Genomic DNA, 18,004 nt, shown 5'->3' on the forward strand with positions numbered 1-18,004 from the left:
TCACAGGCCGCACTATGGGGCGGACTTGTTTTTAGTGCTCGATCTCATCGGGCGAAATTCACACAAAGGAATGATTATGTTTATAGACATGTAATTAAATTTTTTAATTACAATAATAACCTTTTCATTAAATTGACACCGGCGTGTACCATCGGTATGTACCACCGGCGGCTCACCCCGTCCCAAACGACAGACAAGAATGTACCACCAATGGTACATTACATCGCAAACGTGTTACCAAAGCATAAGACAATATCCCATACAATGTTTAAACACTCTTCGCAAATAATTTTCATTTTAACTATTTTCACTGTTAAGAAATTATAAAATCTTATCTATAATTAAACACAATAGATTATTCATGTTATTTTTTATTATTTAAGGATCTGTTTCAAATTCTCTTTTTGTTTTATTCAGGTAACTTTTAGAAATAAGCTAAGACAATAGGTGAACATATTTAATTTTGTACATACGTTGTTATTAAACTAATATAAACCTATATATTTGTGAACGTTATTAGAAAAATGCCAGAATAGCCCAAATTGATTGAAGCTACAATCAGATTGAAGCCTCCCCTATAGAGCACCCTTCAACTTGAAGAAACTAGGGTTACAAACTGGCTCGGATTTGACAATAGGCTGCAAGAAACTCCAACAGGTTTATTTTTTTTGACAAGTTTTTGTTTGATGAACTTCTCGTTTTGCTGTTTGCGTGTATGTTTGAAATAAATAAACCCAACATACTATGGATTGACTAGTGTTATGTGTGTGTACAATATATGTAATAAAATTGAATAAGTAAAGGAAAGCGCGGCGGGGCGAGCGTGAATCCGCGAGCCGTTTCAAGGCCGCGCCGGTGTAATTCTATGTAAGTGGATTCAATTCACACCGGTCGCTGGTGCTCCGTACGGTTTGCATTTTAAACAATATGCCGCGTCCAACGCGCAGTGGATTTAATGAGAAATCACACAATAATACGACGCGGCCATCCACAGTGTGCGATGTACGCGCGGCAAAATCCAACGGGTTAAATGTTATAACACGAAATTTGGGAAAGTAATTAAAAAAAAACTCTACTGATTTTGTTGCGAGCACTTCTAGGATTACTTATGTATATATGTTTATATATATGTATATGTACACGTTAACACGCCTTTATTTATATTTCTACAGATCTCACACTATGATTGCCTGAAAGAAATTACCTGTTATACGAGACGTTATTTCTTATTTCTGAATAGCGTATACATTGACAGCAAATGAGCTGTACATTCACTCCTTTAAAGCCTTTACACCTATATCCAATCTCCCTGTATAACATCGCCTCCGATAAGAAACGTTAGAGTAACATCGCGATGAAATATTCCAGAATATAAAAACGTGTGCCATTCACAAATCGACAATAGCTCGTAATAAGACCTTTCCCTAAGAGAATACTTGTGTTACAATAATTTTTAAACTAATGACGTTCTTCGTATCTTATATCAATAAAATAAAAAGTCTTTGTTTGGAACTCACAAGGCAATGAAATTAAAAATAACTCAACTATATTTATGGCAATAATAACACGCTAATACTAGCATGCTATATTTTACTTTATCGAATTATTGGTGTTATAAGTTATATTTATAAAGCAGCGAATAGCATGCTAATATGAGCATGCTATTTTTGCCATAATAATAAAGACAAGGTAACATGGTTGATGTATAGACCATTTATTTTTATATACGATTTCTCTTATAGAGATGGGAGAGTGACTACTCACATTTGTTCAACAACGTGAGATGCTTTGTTATGTCTGATAATGTATGACAAATATCTTCTTTTAAATCTGTCTGTGAGGTCTTTATTTGTACATGTGATCGAGTGATCAAGTTTCATAGGAAAATTTCGCGAACACGTGACAAAGACGTATTGCACCGTTTGTTAAGCAAAACCACGGGGTCCCTTAGGGATCTCTCAGGGGTTCCTCAAAAGCTACTTGCTTTTTTATAACATTGACGAAATGTGAAAAAGGTTAAAAATAATAATGGCACAACTAAATTCTGTCTGTCTGCTTTTTACTATAATTATTTTCTACGGTAATTTAATCGGAGAATCATTGGAATCAAATAAATAAAAATCTATTTGTAATTTTCAGCAATTGTTGGTTAAAAAATTATTTTAAATATTACACGAATAACCAAAAAATATATGATGTTTAAAAATTTAAACATTAAATGTCTTAAATGTTTTTAATTAATTATGTATTTTCTATTGTTTATCTAAAGCTGTAATGGTTCCTGTTTAGTCCTAATCTATGAGAAAAGTTTTTTTAGTTGCGATCTCTAGTAAAATTTGCTTTGAAGACACCTGAACCAAGACGTGAGATGGTTTTTTTGTGTTCCCTGTTTTGGGTTCCTCTTGTACTTCCTTCCCCTGCTTTGAATATACAGGGATTGTTTTAATTTTTTTCTCACAGATCTTACTGTTTGCATTCTCATCTTTTTTTCTACTCATTTATGTCATTTATTCATTCATCTTTTATTCTTAACTAATTCTTTCGGCGCTAGTTGGCATTACCGGATATAGAAAATGCCGTGCTAGTCTGCAAGCCGGCCTGTTAGCTGACGTTGCAGAAACTGCAGTTGGAATGCGCGCCCGATCGATTAGTATGGAGCGGCTTAAATCGATTTTACTTTAATAATAATATTATTGGTAGCGGACATTACCAACTCCCATCCGCGAATACTAAAACCGCGCTTATATACAAGATGATTGATTATAGATACAAATATAATGATATATTTAAATGAAACCATTGATATATAAGGAATGTAGGGGTGTTAAGAGGAAGTCTGAAGAAAATGCAAAGAATTTAGGATGATTAACAAAAGATAATATAAAGAATAAAATAAAATAAAAATCATTTACCCTTGTAAACATGTCCGTTTATCTTACTTGATTACCTGGAGTGAAAGAGAGGTCCTCAAAAAAGGGAGACAAAAAATTAGTGAATATGTGGCGCGTTTGCTGCCAATTATTGTGTAATACCCTTTATTTAAAATCAATAGTATCAGAAATAATTAATAACTTAAAAATAATATACTTAGAACAAGCGTTTATGGATTACATATTAAAATTATTATTTTTTTTACTATCTGTCCCTGCAAACGTTACACTGCCAGAAATTATTAGCATGTCGTAATCTTATACAAAAACCTGATATAAATATAAATGATATGTATGTCTATATACATAGGAACTATGTAGTTCTATGTATATAGTCATGTATAACTATATGTATATAGTATGTATAACTATATGTAGTCTAAGCCGGCGCGGCGCGAGACATGTCGCGGCGTGTTCCGGCGCTCCACGCGGCTGCAGCGCGGACCGGTCCGGCCGATCCTTTTTGCTTCTAACGCTCTGTTGACTCATATATAAGTAAAAAGACTTAAATGCGCACACGGTACAGTCGCGTACAAAGTAAATTCGCGTATTCTTTTACCACCAATATTTTAAAATATTTATGAACCTGGCAAGCTATGTCACTATGCTACAGATAACCCTTTTAAACTAGGGTCGCCATCATCGCTATCGATGGGTAAGACTATATATACTCGGACACGACACAACGTACAATAGCGTACAGGTTATGATTGCGTATATGGTACAGTCGGGTAAATAACACAGTTACTTTCAAAGTACAGTCCCTCGCAAAATATAATTACGTTGGTATAAAGTACAGTATTATACAAGGTACAGTCGCGAACACATTACTGTTACTTATAAGGTACAGTCACGTACTCCATCGCCGCACATTCAATAGAATAATTAAGACTAAGTTCGACCAGGGGAGTCATAACTATGATAGAAATAGTCGACTTGCGTTGACGATACAACGTACAATAGCGTTCAGGGTATACACGTGTATATGACCGTGTATCGGGTACAGTCGTATAAATAACATAATTACGTTCTTAGTACAGTCAAGCACAAAGTGCAGTCGCATGCACAATACAGCCGCGTGTATATAATAGTAAAAGGATACTGGGGCTTTCCCCTATGTAATAATAATATAATATAACGAGCTGATCCCGCAAACGATGTTTTGCAAAAAAAATTAAAGTATTTAATTAACAAATGTAAGATAAGGGTTGATCGTAGAGGGGTGAAAATTTAGGTTTGTATGTATTTTTGTATGCTGTATCATAATAAAATAAAAACCAAATAAATTGTCTAAAAAATTAAAAATAAAATTTAGGGGTGGACCACCCTTATTACTTAGGGGTATGGAAAATAGATAGTAGCCGATTCTCAGACATACTGAATACGCATGTAAAATTTGGTAAAAATCGGTCAAGCCGTTTCGGAGGAGTTCAAGTTCGAACACAGTGACACGAGAATTTTATATGTTAGATATGCAGGCAAAGGACAGTGGACAGTCGAGTCGTAAGGTTATCGGAAGACACTTGATGCAGTCTGCAGCAGTGTTGTTGGAAATTAATGGAGGGTGGCTATATCCAGCTGTGGACATCTTACGGCAGAAATGACGATAATCATCGTAGATTCTTTTCAATTAAGCAAAGGAATGATATTCTCCTGTTCGACAATCTTTAACGATTACTTTTAAGTATAAATTCCAAAATATAAGACATGATTATACTACTAGAAATTACACTATATGTATATTATGAACCATTATTTCTAGTAGCGTGGATATGAATTTGTTACTGCACTCAGCTAACACCGACCCGCGCGGTCTCTCTCGCGGCATCATACAATGAAGGCGCGAAATTTTTCTGTCTATTGTTCACGATGTGTCCGATAAAATGTTGGCAAGTGCTGCGCCCCCGGCTTCGATGCGGGGGGGAACGTGAAGGTGACGCTAATAAGTTATATTTCAACCGATACACAGGGCTTAAGACTGATCTGTTTCCCAACAGATGGCAACGGAATGCTGCCACATGTTAAAGCCACTGATTTTTTGATACAGTCTACAAACCTACGCTCAAAATAAACGCATATTTTTAACAAAATGTAATTAAACACTTCTATGTAACAATTACAATGTCACTTCTTGTTTATATTTTTTAAAAGTTAAACGATTCTAGTAAAAAAAATGTTTATGATTTGAAAAACAAAATTGTTTTTCTCTCTCCTTTATTTCACAGACAGTGTCTTGTTTGTCCCCTGTTTGTTAATAACATTTTCTTTTATTTCCGAATATCTTTTTGCTTGCGTTTCTGCGTGTCAGTGTTTACTAAGTATTTTAAAGTGTTTATGTATCATTATGTGCCAGTACTACCCTAGGCCCTGCTCCTGAAGGGTCCGCCAGTAGTAATGAGCTGAAGCGTGGTTTTTGCGATACCTGAGGTCCTTGTTGACTAGCTGGTCTTCCGAAACCACTTCTCTTAAAGACACTTTGACTCGTGATCTTTATAATCAAACTATATTGGCAGAGCTGCCGTCGATGGGGATGATAGAACAGCCTTTCTCACAATCCTCCACCATCTCTTTTTCTCCGAGGTTCTTCGAACTCATAGATTCAGGGACGATTCGTAAAGCTGGGAAAACTCTAATTCTTGAGCCATTTACCCTGGTATACAAGTCCCAAATTGTCACTTGATTTTTGAGAATATTAACACGTTTTGAGCCACCACCACACGTTTTTTGATAAATAACCTTCCTCGACTAAAACTTTACCAACAAATACCAAGTTGTCCGGTAAAGCTATATAAAGCTTTTTTTCGTAGCTTTTGAACCGCACAGAACGTTCTGGTGCGGAGAGGTACAGTGCCGCGCCGTCTCCGGCCCCGGTCTGCCCACGCCCCGCGAGGGTGACCACGCGTCCGTAAGGACAGAGTTTTTCAACACAAATATCTAGAAGTTAAATATTCATCCATTGAGGGGTGTGGCGTAATAATACATGCACATCTTTACTGGACAATTATATCCGTAATTTATTTTCTACTTTAGATTATGTATAATTATCATTTGCAGCGTGTACGCCGTGAGACATGAATATGTCGAAACCCATTAAAAATAGATATGAAATTTAAAATAATGAAACTTTTAAGAGAACTCGTATTAATCGCTGACTAGTTTTTTAATCTATTTTCTTTTTGACTCTATTCTGCTTCGTAAGGTTTTGTAGTTGTGGAGAAGAAACAGGAAGAAACTACACTAATATAGTTCACAATGATATCTTTTAACCTAAAGACACAAGGGTTTCCAGCGCGTCTTGGTATGCGAAGAGCTAAAACAAACTCAATCGAAATTTTTTGTGACACTCGCAGGCGCTCACATAGTAGCAGTTACAGGAATTGTTATATATTCATTCTTGTAAACAGGTGGTAGTCCATAAAAGATTAGGATCGTTTGTTCCAGAATAATGATAGCTTTGTTTAACGTCGCTGTTAAGTCCAGTCTTTTTACAAGCAAAGACAATTTAACGCCAGAAAAAAAACACAAATAATGTGAACGAGTGTAATGTAGGTAATTAAGTTATTTTACTATTGTGCATCTAAAAACCAGCCCCTCTATAGAGTGCTCAGCGAGCCCTGTCGAGAGGGACAGCCGTTCGCACCACGTTTACCTTAATAGAGCTCGCCTCGCGCGAGTGCGTTCTAGGTGCTTGCATTATTAAATATCTAGCACCTCATACACTGGAGCTAAGTCCAGTGTATAGAGTGCCTGTTATTTGTACGCACCTTATAACTCCTCCACAATTCGACTAGATAACCAGTAAACGATAGATTGCTCTTCTCTAGTGACATTGGGCTGGAAACGTCGTTATAGAACTGACGGCAGTTAGGCACGGCGTGGGTAAGTCTCCCACTAGTTGGACCAAAGATATAGTGAAATTTGCGAGAAATCACTGGATACGGGCAGAGTATAATGAGGCTATCTTTGAGGACATCCTTGGCTTCACAGTGAGCATCTATCAGTTAACATAATGATTAATCGATAAATGTTGTGATCACTCCAATAAGTTTTAATTATATTACTAGCTATCCCAACAGACTTTGTACAGCCAGAACTAATGGACGTATCTTATTCCTATATAAATTAATATATTTTAATCTCACCACTTTATTTATTATTTAAACAATCACCGGTACAGCAGTTAAACGACAATACAAATTTACAGCGAGTGAACGCGCGATGTTCATATCGTACTGTCAAACGCGCGAAGTTCATAGCAAACTGTCAAATGTATTAGGAAACAAAAAAAAAGGGAAGAATGCAATCGATGAAGTCATTCTAATTGTTTTAAAGGAAAATGGGAATAATTTTTTATACACAAGATGATAGGTTATAAGTGTAGAAGCTTGTCAGGGGCAAATTTATAGCTGATTTGCTTGCAATGGTTTTAATAATCATAACTAACGTAATAGTGTTTACAAAATTTGTATTATTACTAAATATTTAAATTAATTATTGTTCACTCTTCGTCTCTGCTGACTTTGTACTGCCAGAAGTTATTTTTCTGTCGCATTCCAATGAGGTTCCACAGTGATCACATTATAAATAGTGATTGGATTTAGGTGTAAAAAGCTTAAAAGTTTTTCCTGATATATAAGCTGTGAGTTCAGACCTATAAGTCCTGTATAGATTTTCTATAAGACTGCCACATGTGTAACAGTATACTGTGCGATGCTATACCGGCTTGATTTGTATGAATACACATTGTGAATTCACCTTGACTTGTTTTGTTCGGCCAGCGCTGTGTGTCGGCTGAACGATTTGACTAAATCATAGCGCAACGAGCTCATTAACATGTACACGTCGCTGCGACGCAATCTATTCAATTATCTACAGCAGGGCTGTCCAACTGAAAAGATAGCTCGGGCCAAATAAACAACTTTGTAATTTTAGCGGGCCGCAAAAAAATAATTTTTATAGAAACATTTATTTTTGACCTGACACTCGTGTCTCATCTCTGATATTACACCTCTTTTTTACACTGTAGATACGTTCTTAAAAAAAGCATTACTTATAGTAAAGTATATGTTTCACAGATTTTAAAATCATGAAAGTTGTAAAAGTCTCGGATATATTTCCAAAAAAAAACGTAAAAGAGTAAATAATGAAATCAATATTACATAGAGTATTTATAATACAAAAACAAATAATAATATTATTACCAAAAAAAATGAAATTAGTGTACAGTGAAAATTCAGAGCTTAAATAAAAATCATATAAAAATTCAAATTAATATTAGAAATTAAAATAAATAATGCTAATGCATCGCTACTTTATCTTTACAACAAGCGTGCACGCTTATTTTGTTGTTATATAAATAAATTTCTATAAATCACTGTCAAAATTAGAAAAAAAAGATTAGGGATTCATGCTAGAACCAAAAATTATATAAAAAGTATATTTATTCTTATTGATGAACCGTATTTTTTTCAAAATTGTGTAAAAACGGAGTCGGGTGTATTTTCCTATTTGAAAGAAATTAGCTAATCGTTTATATGACAGAGACGCAAAACATTGATCTCGGGTCATGAGTTTGACACCCCTGATGTACAACATGGCCGCAGTGAGTCATTTGTTTGTGACGATTCGTGCTTTACATTCTTTGTATACAATCGACATCGGCCGCCGGCTTCAAGAAGGAATATTTACATAAATGTTGCTGTTTAATATTATATAAGGTACTTAGATTTGCCAATAGATGGCGCTGTCTCTAAATTTGCATAACTAATAAAATCGTAGATCCACTAAACAGACGGACGATATAGTCAAGGTCGGAAAAAGTAGTTCGACACGGGCACCGTGACGATCTTTGGGGAAGGCTTATGCCTTACAGTAGACATCTGTCAGCTGAAATAAGTTTTACTTCCACTGCCTATATAATAATTTTATATATACATTTATATACATTTTTATACATTATATACATTTTTATACATTCAATTGTGATTCATCCAAACGTATATTTTCAAACTTTTCGTCGTTTCCGCTGCAAGATACAGGTCTCCCCTAAATATATCTAAGAGGGATATACCATAATCGCTATTCTTGGCAGACGGGTTGGCAATCGCAGTGTGGTATTATGGTACTCAGAGGTTGCTGCTGCCTATCTTCTTGAAACTTATTTGGGAGCACTGGCAATCCTATATAATTACTACACAAAGTGTGAAAGATGTACAATTGTAACCTACGATCGCAAGTCTCAATCCTCTGCCGCTATGGTAAGCGGTGACAAGAATTGTAATCGTCCTAATATATAAAGCAATTATGATAATCATTTCAGTCATCAAAATGTCCACAGCTGGGCATTGGTCTTGAGACTTCTAGTGGGATCGGTTGAAAGCAGCGCCTACATACAACTTCTTCCCACGACCTTAACAACGTCGTCACCTTGTAGATGGACATCCAGGGATACCCTAGCTAATCTGTGCTCGCCACTCAAGAACCTTAAAACCCAAGCGGCCTTCAGCAATATAGCAATGTTTACTTAAACTGAGACCCTATTATAAATCTTCTTTTATAGTATACCTATTTCTTAGCTGATGAATGCCTGTTTGATCACAAAAAACCCAACTGAGTTTATTCTGGTCGAACCTTCGTAGCTTAAAGACGAAGGATGCTTTACGATAAGATTGCTTACAGCGTAGATTATTTTTATCCTAGTTTCTATCAAATTAGGCTTTTCGGCCATTTTTCTCCTTATCTCTGGAAATTATCCATAGTTGATTATGATATTAATTATTAGTATTAATGAATATGTGTCGTGTTGAAGACTTCGTTGTTAATATCGATCCTACCGCGCGATGCCCTTTTTATACATTTATCCGAAAAGTTACGAACGCCATCTATTGACGCCGCTTGAAACTACAGAGTTCCGACATATATAAATAAAAAAAATTGACAAAATTTCGTCTTTGGACATCAATACGGATTCTTCTGGGATTCTAACACCACGACGTTGAAACCTTATATAAGTTGCCTTTAATTCAACAATATATCGTATTTTATATTTTTATGTGTAATAAAGTACCGTGAACCGTTACAGCGGCGTGTTGCGAAACGTTCTATAAAATTCTTCACATATGTTGCGCAAAAGTAATTTAATGTTTACGCTGAATCAATTGAAATCAACTACTGCATAACGAACCGGACTGTCCGCTGCTCGGGAAAAATTTATGGTCACCGCACAGCTCGTGACTTGCTGGCGTCAACGGTGCATTGGATCTCGATCTAGGGCTCGCCGCGTTATCGCTCGCGACGCGGGGCTGTCTGAATTGGAACCTTATTGCGCGGCGACAGGCTGCAATTTCCAGTGATCGTATTTTAAATCTCGCGTCGGGCGAAGTGGAGGCTTTCAATTATTCAACAAACGCTGTGATTAGAGAGGCGGCGCTCACGCAGCGCGCACGACGGGTGAGAGGTCACACGCACGCGGCGAGACCGGAGGCTTCGCAGCGTCGGAGCTTCTTCCACAACCATACAATGTAGCTAGCTCTACTTAAATACAAACTTCAGGCTAGACTATGTACTCTCCTAAAGCAACAACAACCAATGCAACTTATGTTCTGTACACTTGAATCTATACAGAATGATTGCTAGGTGTAAAAAGCTTTAAAGGGGTGAATCTTTTGTTCATTTGCTGCCAATTAATGTATGAACCACCCTTTCGCAAATAAAAAACGTATTGATATTATAGCAAGAAAAAGCGTTTTCAAAATTCGCATTACAACATATTAAAATTAGTTATCATTTTCTGCCTGTCTTTGCAGACTTTATACTGCGAAAAGTTATTGACCTGTAACATAAAGAAACAATGTAACATATTTGAAAGTGATCACTTTATGGTGATTGGAAAGAAGTGTAATAGTTATACATTCACTACTTAGAAGCTTTTATATCTATAAGCAATCATCCTGTAGATAAGTCGTATTGTGCAAATAAACTGTTAAATTGTAAATGAAATAAAAATGTTCAAAAAGCCCTGCCAGGTTCTTCTCCAGAGAATCATACATATTTAAATATTTCTTATTAATGTCTCCACTTTACGAAATTGCGTAGTTGCGTTCTTCTTTGTTTAATTAAAGAATAAACATTTGTTTCATTACCGTGTGATGGCTGGGAATTTTTAGGTGCGAATTAAAATTAAAAAATCATCCTTTAGACGATCGCACTGAGATGGAGCGATGGAGTTGATCACCTGGAACACGAACTGATGTACGTTGCCTTAAAGTAATTTAGATATGTTGTGCCAGTGAGAGTTTATAGACAGAACCGGTGAGGGGGCCGCGGGGAGCGCGGGAGAAAAATATCTGTTGAACCTTCGAGGGGCAACGACCGCTGGCGACCTAATTCGAGGCCCGCGCCCTCCCCCCCCGCGCCGCCAGCGCCTCTGCCCCTCCCCCTGCTCGCTGCACCGAGCACGGGCCTACGCCGGTGCATCGCGGCTTCAACATTACGTCAATATTTATCACGATTTTTTTTGACGTGTAGTCACTGTTTGCTGTTACTGACATTAACAATACACGGACTAAACCTACTTGAAGCTTGAGGATTTTGGCAAAAACCTCTGTTTTCACTGGACCCTGTTACGTTATACCCGATAGATGTTGCCGGAAGGTTTTGAAGTGGGTAAGCCCTACACTAGGTGGACGATCTATATCGATCGACGCGGGAAGTCGTTGGGTAGAGTTACAAGAGCAGTCGTCGTGGTGACCTTTGGTTCATATCTGTGCCTTGCAGTGGGACTATCCGCTGACACGGTAGTGATGATAAGCTGTAAATGCTTCAATCACAAGTGAATATAAACATTGCAACGTTCAAATATTGTACGTATTAGACTAACTTTGCAAATAATTTACCTTGCTTAATTTAAATAATTCTAATACTCATAGAGTCAGTGATGGAAATGTTTTTACGTTAATAAAACGTAATTTAGTTTCGATAGCGCTACAATTGTAGCCCATGCTCTGAAATTACCTTACAAAGTAGTATTAATCTCAATTTTTTTCCTTTTTCTTACTATGTTATTACATTATTTATTATTTCTTTCACCCGTTTTAAGCATTTACACCTTACAGATACTATATTATAGAAACGCATCAATGCATAAAAGATGTACACTATTTATTATTATCCTGGAATAATAGATAATTATTCTTTGTTTTTATACAAATAACTAAAGTCTATAGGTAGAAAATACACATAAAAATAGAAGTAAAAACCGGACTCAGGACTATACAGTAATACCCCGCTTTACGCGAGGGATACGTTCCAAAAAAAATCGCGTTAACTGAAATTCGCGTATAACGAGGTTAATGATTAAACATAGTCAAAATTATTACAAAAAATACAAATCATTTTAATCAATCACTTAAATTCTAGGAACACTTTATGCAACACATACTCTTATTTTTTACGGAAAAATACATCTATTGTATTTTGGGTAACGTTTTGTTTACGTTCTTGTAAAATACGTTCATAACACCCAACACTGTTTTTAATTATTTGACAGATGGTCAAGACACCATAGAGAAGTTGATGACTACATTATATTTATACGCACTCTTTCGCGTAATTCGAGGCATTTGAGCGCGAAATTTGCAATTCGCGTTATAGTAAAACCGCGTATAACGGGGTCGCGTAAAGCGGAGTATTACTGTATTTTCATATGGTATTGTTTAGAGGTAGATCGACAAGATGTCCTTCAGAAAGCAAGTTTGAATATAAACAACAATCCTGTTGATGTCACGCTATTTATATAAACAAAATATATTTCTGTGATTATTATTATTTAATTATTTAACAGTTTTCTTTTGTTGGATGTATTTGACGCACTCCAACGGACAGCTGTCGCGACCGTTAAAGTTAGTTTTTTGCATGAATGGCAGAGTTTAATTGAAAACGTTGTTTATTTTGTGATTAAAAGGAATTGATAAAATACGTAATCTTTAGATATCAATAATTTGTTGTCTGGTAAGATGTGATACCGTTTCGGTTTAAATATTGTAATTATTGCCGTTTGCATGTAAGTTAAAATAAAGACTGTTCATGATAAGTTTTGAGAGATTGCCTATGTCATATATTTATGCCTACAGCCTTCTCTATTATAAGGTGAATTAAAAATTACTTCTCTTTTTACGTTCTTTCATGCTAAAGGCGTTTCGCTACTTTGTAAAGAGTGAGGCCACAAGATCTTTCAAGAGTGCTGTAGGCATTGTAATAATAATCACAACAGTAATAAAATGATATAAAAATAAGTAATAGATAGTAAAAATAATGAACATGAGACAAAACTTAAATAAATAAACTGTAAAATAAAGATTAAAATTATAATTTTTGAACCGTTACAGGATTCTGGAAGGAAAGCGAATGAACGGAGACGATGTATGAAAGGTAACAAAATATGGAAAGGAGTAAGAATGAGAAGGACAGCAGAGGAATGAATGAAAGATCTAAAGAATGACATAATAGGAGCACAGAAATAATAGAATTTAATAAAAAATATTGTAAATAGTAAGAAAAGGACCAATATTTAGTCACTTCCGCACGTGCAGTCGTGCAAGAAACATTGCACTGCATGTGCGGAAGTGGCTAAATATTGGTCCTTTTCTTACTTAGGATGGACTTCCGTAAGGTAGCGCCTGATTCCATTAAATATTGTAAATGGTGTTCCTGCTTACACATGCCAGGAGGACGAGCAGGCCCCAAAAATGGGAGCCATAAAAAACATTCTGTATAAAATGATCACTCTGTTTATCTTTCTATCAGAATGCAACAGCCTAATTACTTCTGCCAGTACAAAGCTTGCAGGGACGGATTGTAAATAATCAATTTTATACGAAATACGAATTTTAAAAACGCTTTTTTATTATATTTTCATTACGTTATTGATTTTTAATATAATACTATACACATGGCACGGGAGGGCAGGAAGTCACTAAAAATATTCCATTTTCATTAACGCATAAATATATCACAATAATCAAAAAAACTATAATATTAAATATAATATTTACATTTTTTTTCATTTTGCATAATCCATTTGCATTGAATTAACAATGTTATAAAAATAAATAAAGAAACCAGAGTAAAGTTGTGTACTTGTCTTTTATAAACAAAGAGTATGGAAAAATATATTGATGTTTAAATAAAATTGATTGTGTTCCGAAGTAGACAGTTGGTTCCAATGGCAAGTATAGGATTACTTAACCGAATAAGGCATTTCGCAGTCAATATTCTGGCAGCGCGTAGATATCGGAATAGCATTTAACTATATAAGTTAGTGCTGTATTTAACTGAACAGGTAACTCGCAACAGCGGCCGGACCGGCTCCCGAACAATAAGGCCGGCTATGAATCATTTGCATAATACGTTTTGTGTACACGTTTGTTTGTGTGGCGGCGCCGCGCGGGCTGAGCTTCGCAAGTTCAAGACCATGCCCCCCCGCTCCGACGTCCCCGACGCCGCACGCCCCCCGTCCGGACCCCGGCGCTCCCCCGCGGCGTCCCGCGGGTTCCCTCGGGTGCTTAGCCGTCGCTGCATCGCTAATTTCATACATCGCCATGCGTTTCAGGTCGCGAACTCGCTCTCTTACCCCCCGTATCCCCCTACCGCATCCAGCGAGTAATCGGTGTTACGTCGCCGTCATTATGTGCTCTTTTAAACATCCGCTTCCGTTTAAATCGACGCGCAGCCAATATTTTTAATAGCACGTCAGTAAAGATTCACATTGGTTCAGTACATAGATGCCGATAATAACTCAACTGTCCCATTTTCAACTAGCAAAACCAGTTTTGATAATCATTCAGGTGATCAGGTTTATTTATATTATTTTTCTCTTTAATTCTTCACACACATCTTCTATTTTTTTACCACAGAGCATTTAAAAAGCTGCTAGTTGAAGTAAACTAGATGTTTTGGTTTCGTACATTAAACCCAGAACGTATACCTCAAAACTAAACGACGCCATCATCACAACCAGGCCGTCCAGTGTGTAACAACATTTAAATACTTCGCTCACATGGCTAGTTAGAATCCATAGATAGCTAGCTCTAAAGGTGTCAATGTATAGTTCACTAGTCAGCAAAATGCTTTAATTATTGCTATTACACCTATTTACAATCAACCTGTATAAAGATCGCTTTGAAACTAATGGAACGCGATAGGGCAATAACTTCCGGCAGTGCAATAATTTGCTGTCAATTAATGTTTGGTACACCATGTACAAAAAATAATGATTTAGAGATACAATAATTAACGTAATGATAATTTAGTAATAAAATGCGTTTTCATAATATTAATTATTGTTTACCTTCTGTCCCTGCACACTTTGAACTACCAGAAGCTATTAGACATCTTATAGAAAAAATAAAGTAATGAAATGATATCTTTACTAATGGTTGCGATAGAAATAATAAATATTTATAGGCTCATTATTTTATGCAATGGGATTTCAAATAAGTGTAAAATCTATTTTTTTTTCTTACTAATGAACTATACAATAAACCATTTAAAAATTTTACACCAAGAACGAATCATACTGTATAAGAGAAGCACATGGAACATAACACCATGATGCTTTTTATATCAAAGTTTTTGGACGCGAACACCATGCCAAGACTTGCAGATCTTTCTCCAATTTAAATCGCTTATACTGAATCCTGGTGTCCGACAAAAGATTGATGTCGTTGGATAGAAACTATATCCTTCAGTTCTTAAATAATGACATTCGCCTTAAAATATATCATGTTGCTGGCAACTTTTTTTTACTTTTTAAATCATGATATATAAACTCTTTGCTACAATGACATTCAATGATAAATCGACAGTGCTGGGAACATATGAATTTGGACAATAAAATCTGTTTTGCTCCTTGACTATATACGCGTTATGTATGTGTGAGAGAGACCACATATACGTATTAGTTTTCTTAGATAGGAAAATGAGAGCCACGTGATCGAGGATGTGTTTTAACATCATATCAACCGAGAGACGCTCCCTGCAAGACAAAGGCCTCCATCTATGTTCACCACGATGACTAGTCTCTTATCCAAAATCAGTGACTTATTGATATCTTAAGTATGTAGCCGGTCCACCAAAATAATAGTCTGCAATCATGTAACAATAACAAACTTACAATTTTGACCCAATCACAAATGGCGTTCAAAATTCAATTCGAACGCGCAACAACAATTTGACTTTTAACCCTTAATTAGGCGCATGAGGTCAGGGCCAGTTGAAATTCAAAAAATTATGGCTTACAGTCTTCAGAGCATACTAACGCTCTTTCTAGCTTCCTCACTCCCCGCGGGGTACGCAAATTAGTCGCATCCAGAACATTAACTCCTGCGCAAACATCGCTATCCTTTAGGGAGCTGACCCCATGCGCCCAGTTACGTCCCATTTTTTGGCGCAGGTAAGTTTTTACTTTTGTGATTTTTTTTGTGTTTATATTAGTATATTGTTTACTATTTATCTTTGTATGTGTGTATTTTGATAGGGTATGATTTCTTTATGTATTTTTGAGTTTTTTCTATGCTTTTTCTTTTTTTTGAATTGAAATGCCTAACGACAAACAAGTATTGCAATGGCTGGATGAAGTGCTTGATGAAGAGCAAGATGTTGCTGCTTCGGATTTGCTAGACGAAACTTTAAACGATGCTGTCATTGATAGTGCTCATAATTCAGAAAGCGAAATTGAGGAGTCTGAACATATCCAAGACATCAAGTTACGTTTAAACCATTAAGTTTTATTCCTTTTTGATACTCCTTTCCCAATGTTTTTTTGGGGTCATTTAAGACCCCATGCGCCTAATTGAGTGATTTTCTTAATGCGCCTAATTAAGGGTTAAAAGTATTGTAGCCGTAGTGGCCAGTGATATGGATGTCGTGTGAGCGATACATCTACATATAGTACACATATTTATTATGTAATCATTTTCCGCGTAAATATAAATATACAAGTATATGTGTGTGTATATATAAGTATTTTTGTATATATATATGTATATAGTAATGTATATACACAGCCTTCTCCTTCATGTCTCACAATTCGATCCAAAGGTTGTCTGATAGAGATCGCGTTGAGCGATAACATTGCCTCTTGTACCTATATACGTTTTTTCATTTTTTAAGTTATCTATAGTGTACAATAAAATATATTTAAAATAACACGCGTTAATATTAGTGTTTTGACGCAGGCGGTGGCGGAGAGGCAGCGGCACGTCCGCGCGGGGCCCCAGAGCCGGATCAGCTCTATGATCACCATTCGTCGGAGGAGGAGCTCGAGGTAAGATACGGGAATTAACAGACATTTATTTTATTATGTTTACTTACAGTCTTATCATCATGTCAGCTGACGCCCACTGAAAGGCACAGGTCTCTCCCAAAGATCGCCACTTCCTACTTCTTCCACTTCCACTTTCCTTCCGCTACATCCCGTGACTTGGACCGTGTCACAGGTTCATCTATTGAGGACCTACATGCACTGCGTCTACCTACGAGTGGTTACTACTCAAGAACCTTTCGTCCCCAACAGCCATCGCTTACAAGTCCCAAGTGGCCCCGCCTACTGCCATTTCAGACTTCTTACAGTCTTGCTTTGTAGTTCTTGATACTTAGAAAGAGATCAAAGCTAAGCGCTATCTGTGGTCGGTCGCCTAAAATTTTACAAAATATGTAAACAAGCAACCTTCTGTCAAAAAAAAACTGCGATCTTCAACAATTACATTCTAGGATAGATTCGACTAGTGACAGATATGACTAGTACCTGTGCATTATATTTATACTTTAAAACTCAAGTTACCTACCGGTTTTCTATAGAATACTTCAATTTCGCCAATTGTTTAACCTCGGTGAATAGACTAAAATTGAATAATGGCCTTTATATTCTTTATTTACTTTATTATTTTGTATTTTATTTCGAAATTTCACATTTTATTGTGGTTGCACGAACTAACAGCCGACTATGGAATATAAAAAGTTAGATCCTAACTAAAAATCAGCACTAAAATACGGGTTTAGCTGTACTGCAGTACGTA

At 36.3% G+C, this 18,004-nt stretch overlaps 1 protein-coding gene across 1 annotated transcript in view; it reads left to right on the forward strand.

Moving 5' to 3' along the window:
* The window catches only part of Reph (Regulator of eph expression), a 67,269-nt gene that overhangs the window by 25,073 nt on the left and 24,192 nt on the right, over window positions 1-18,004 (forward strand). Inside the window, exon 4 of the mRNA XM_068776415.1 lies at window positions 17,165-17,253. Coding sequence (XP_068632516.1) covers window positions 17,165-17,253 — 89 coding nt within the window. The remainder of the gene's footprint in view (window positions 1-17,164; window positions 17,254-18,004) is intronic.

Source organism: Battus philenor, unplaced genomic scaffold (assembly GCF_028537555.1).
Source record: "Battus philenor isolate CCGP_79_NKW_IND1 unplaced genomic scaffold, ilBatPhil1.0.hap1 SCAF_12, whole genome shotgun sequence".
Classification (NCBI taxonomy): domain Eukaryota; kingdom Metazoa; phylum Arthropoda; class Insecta; order Lepidoptera; family Papilionidae; genus Battus; species Battus philenor.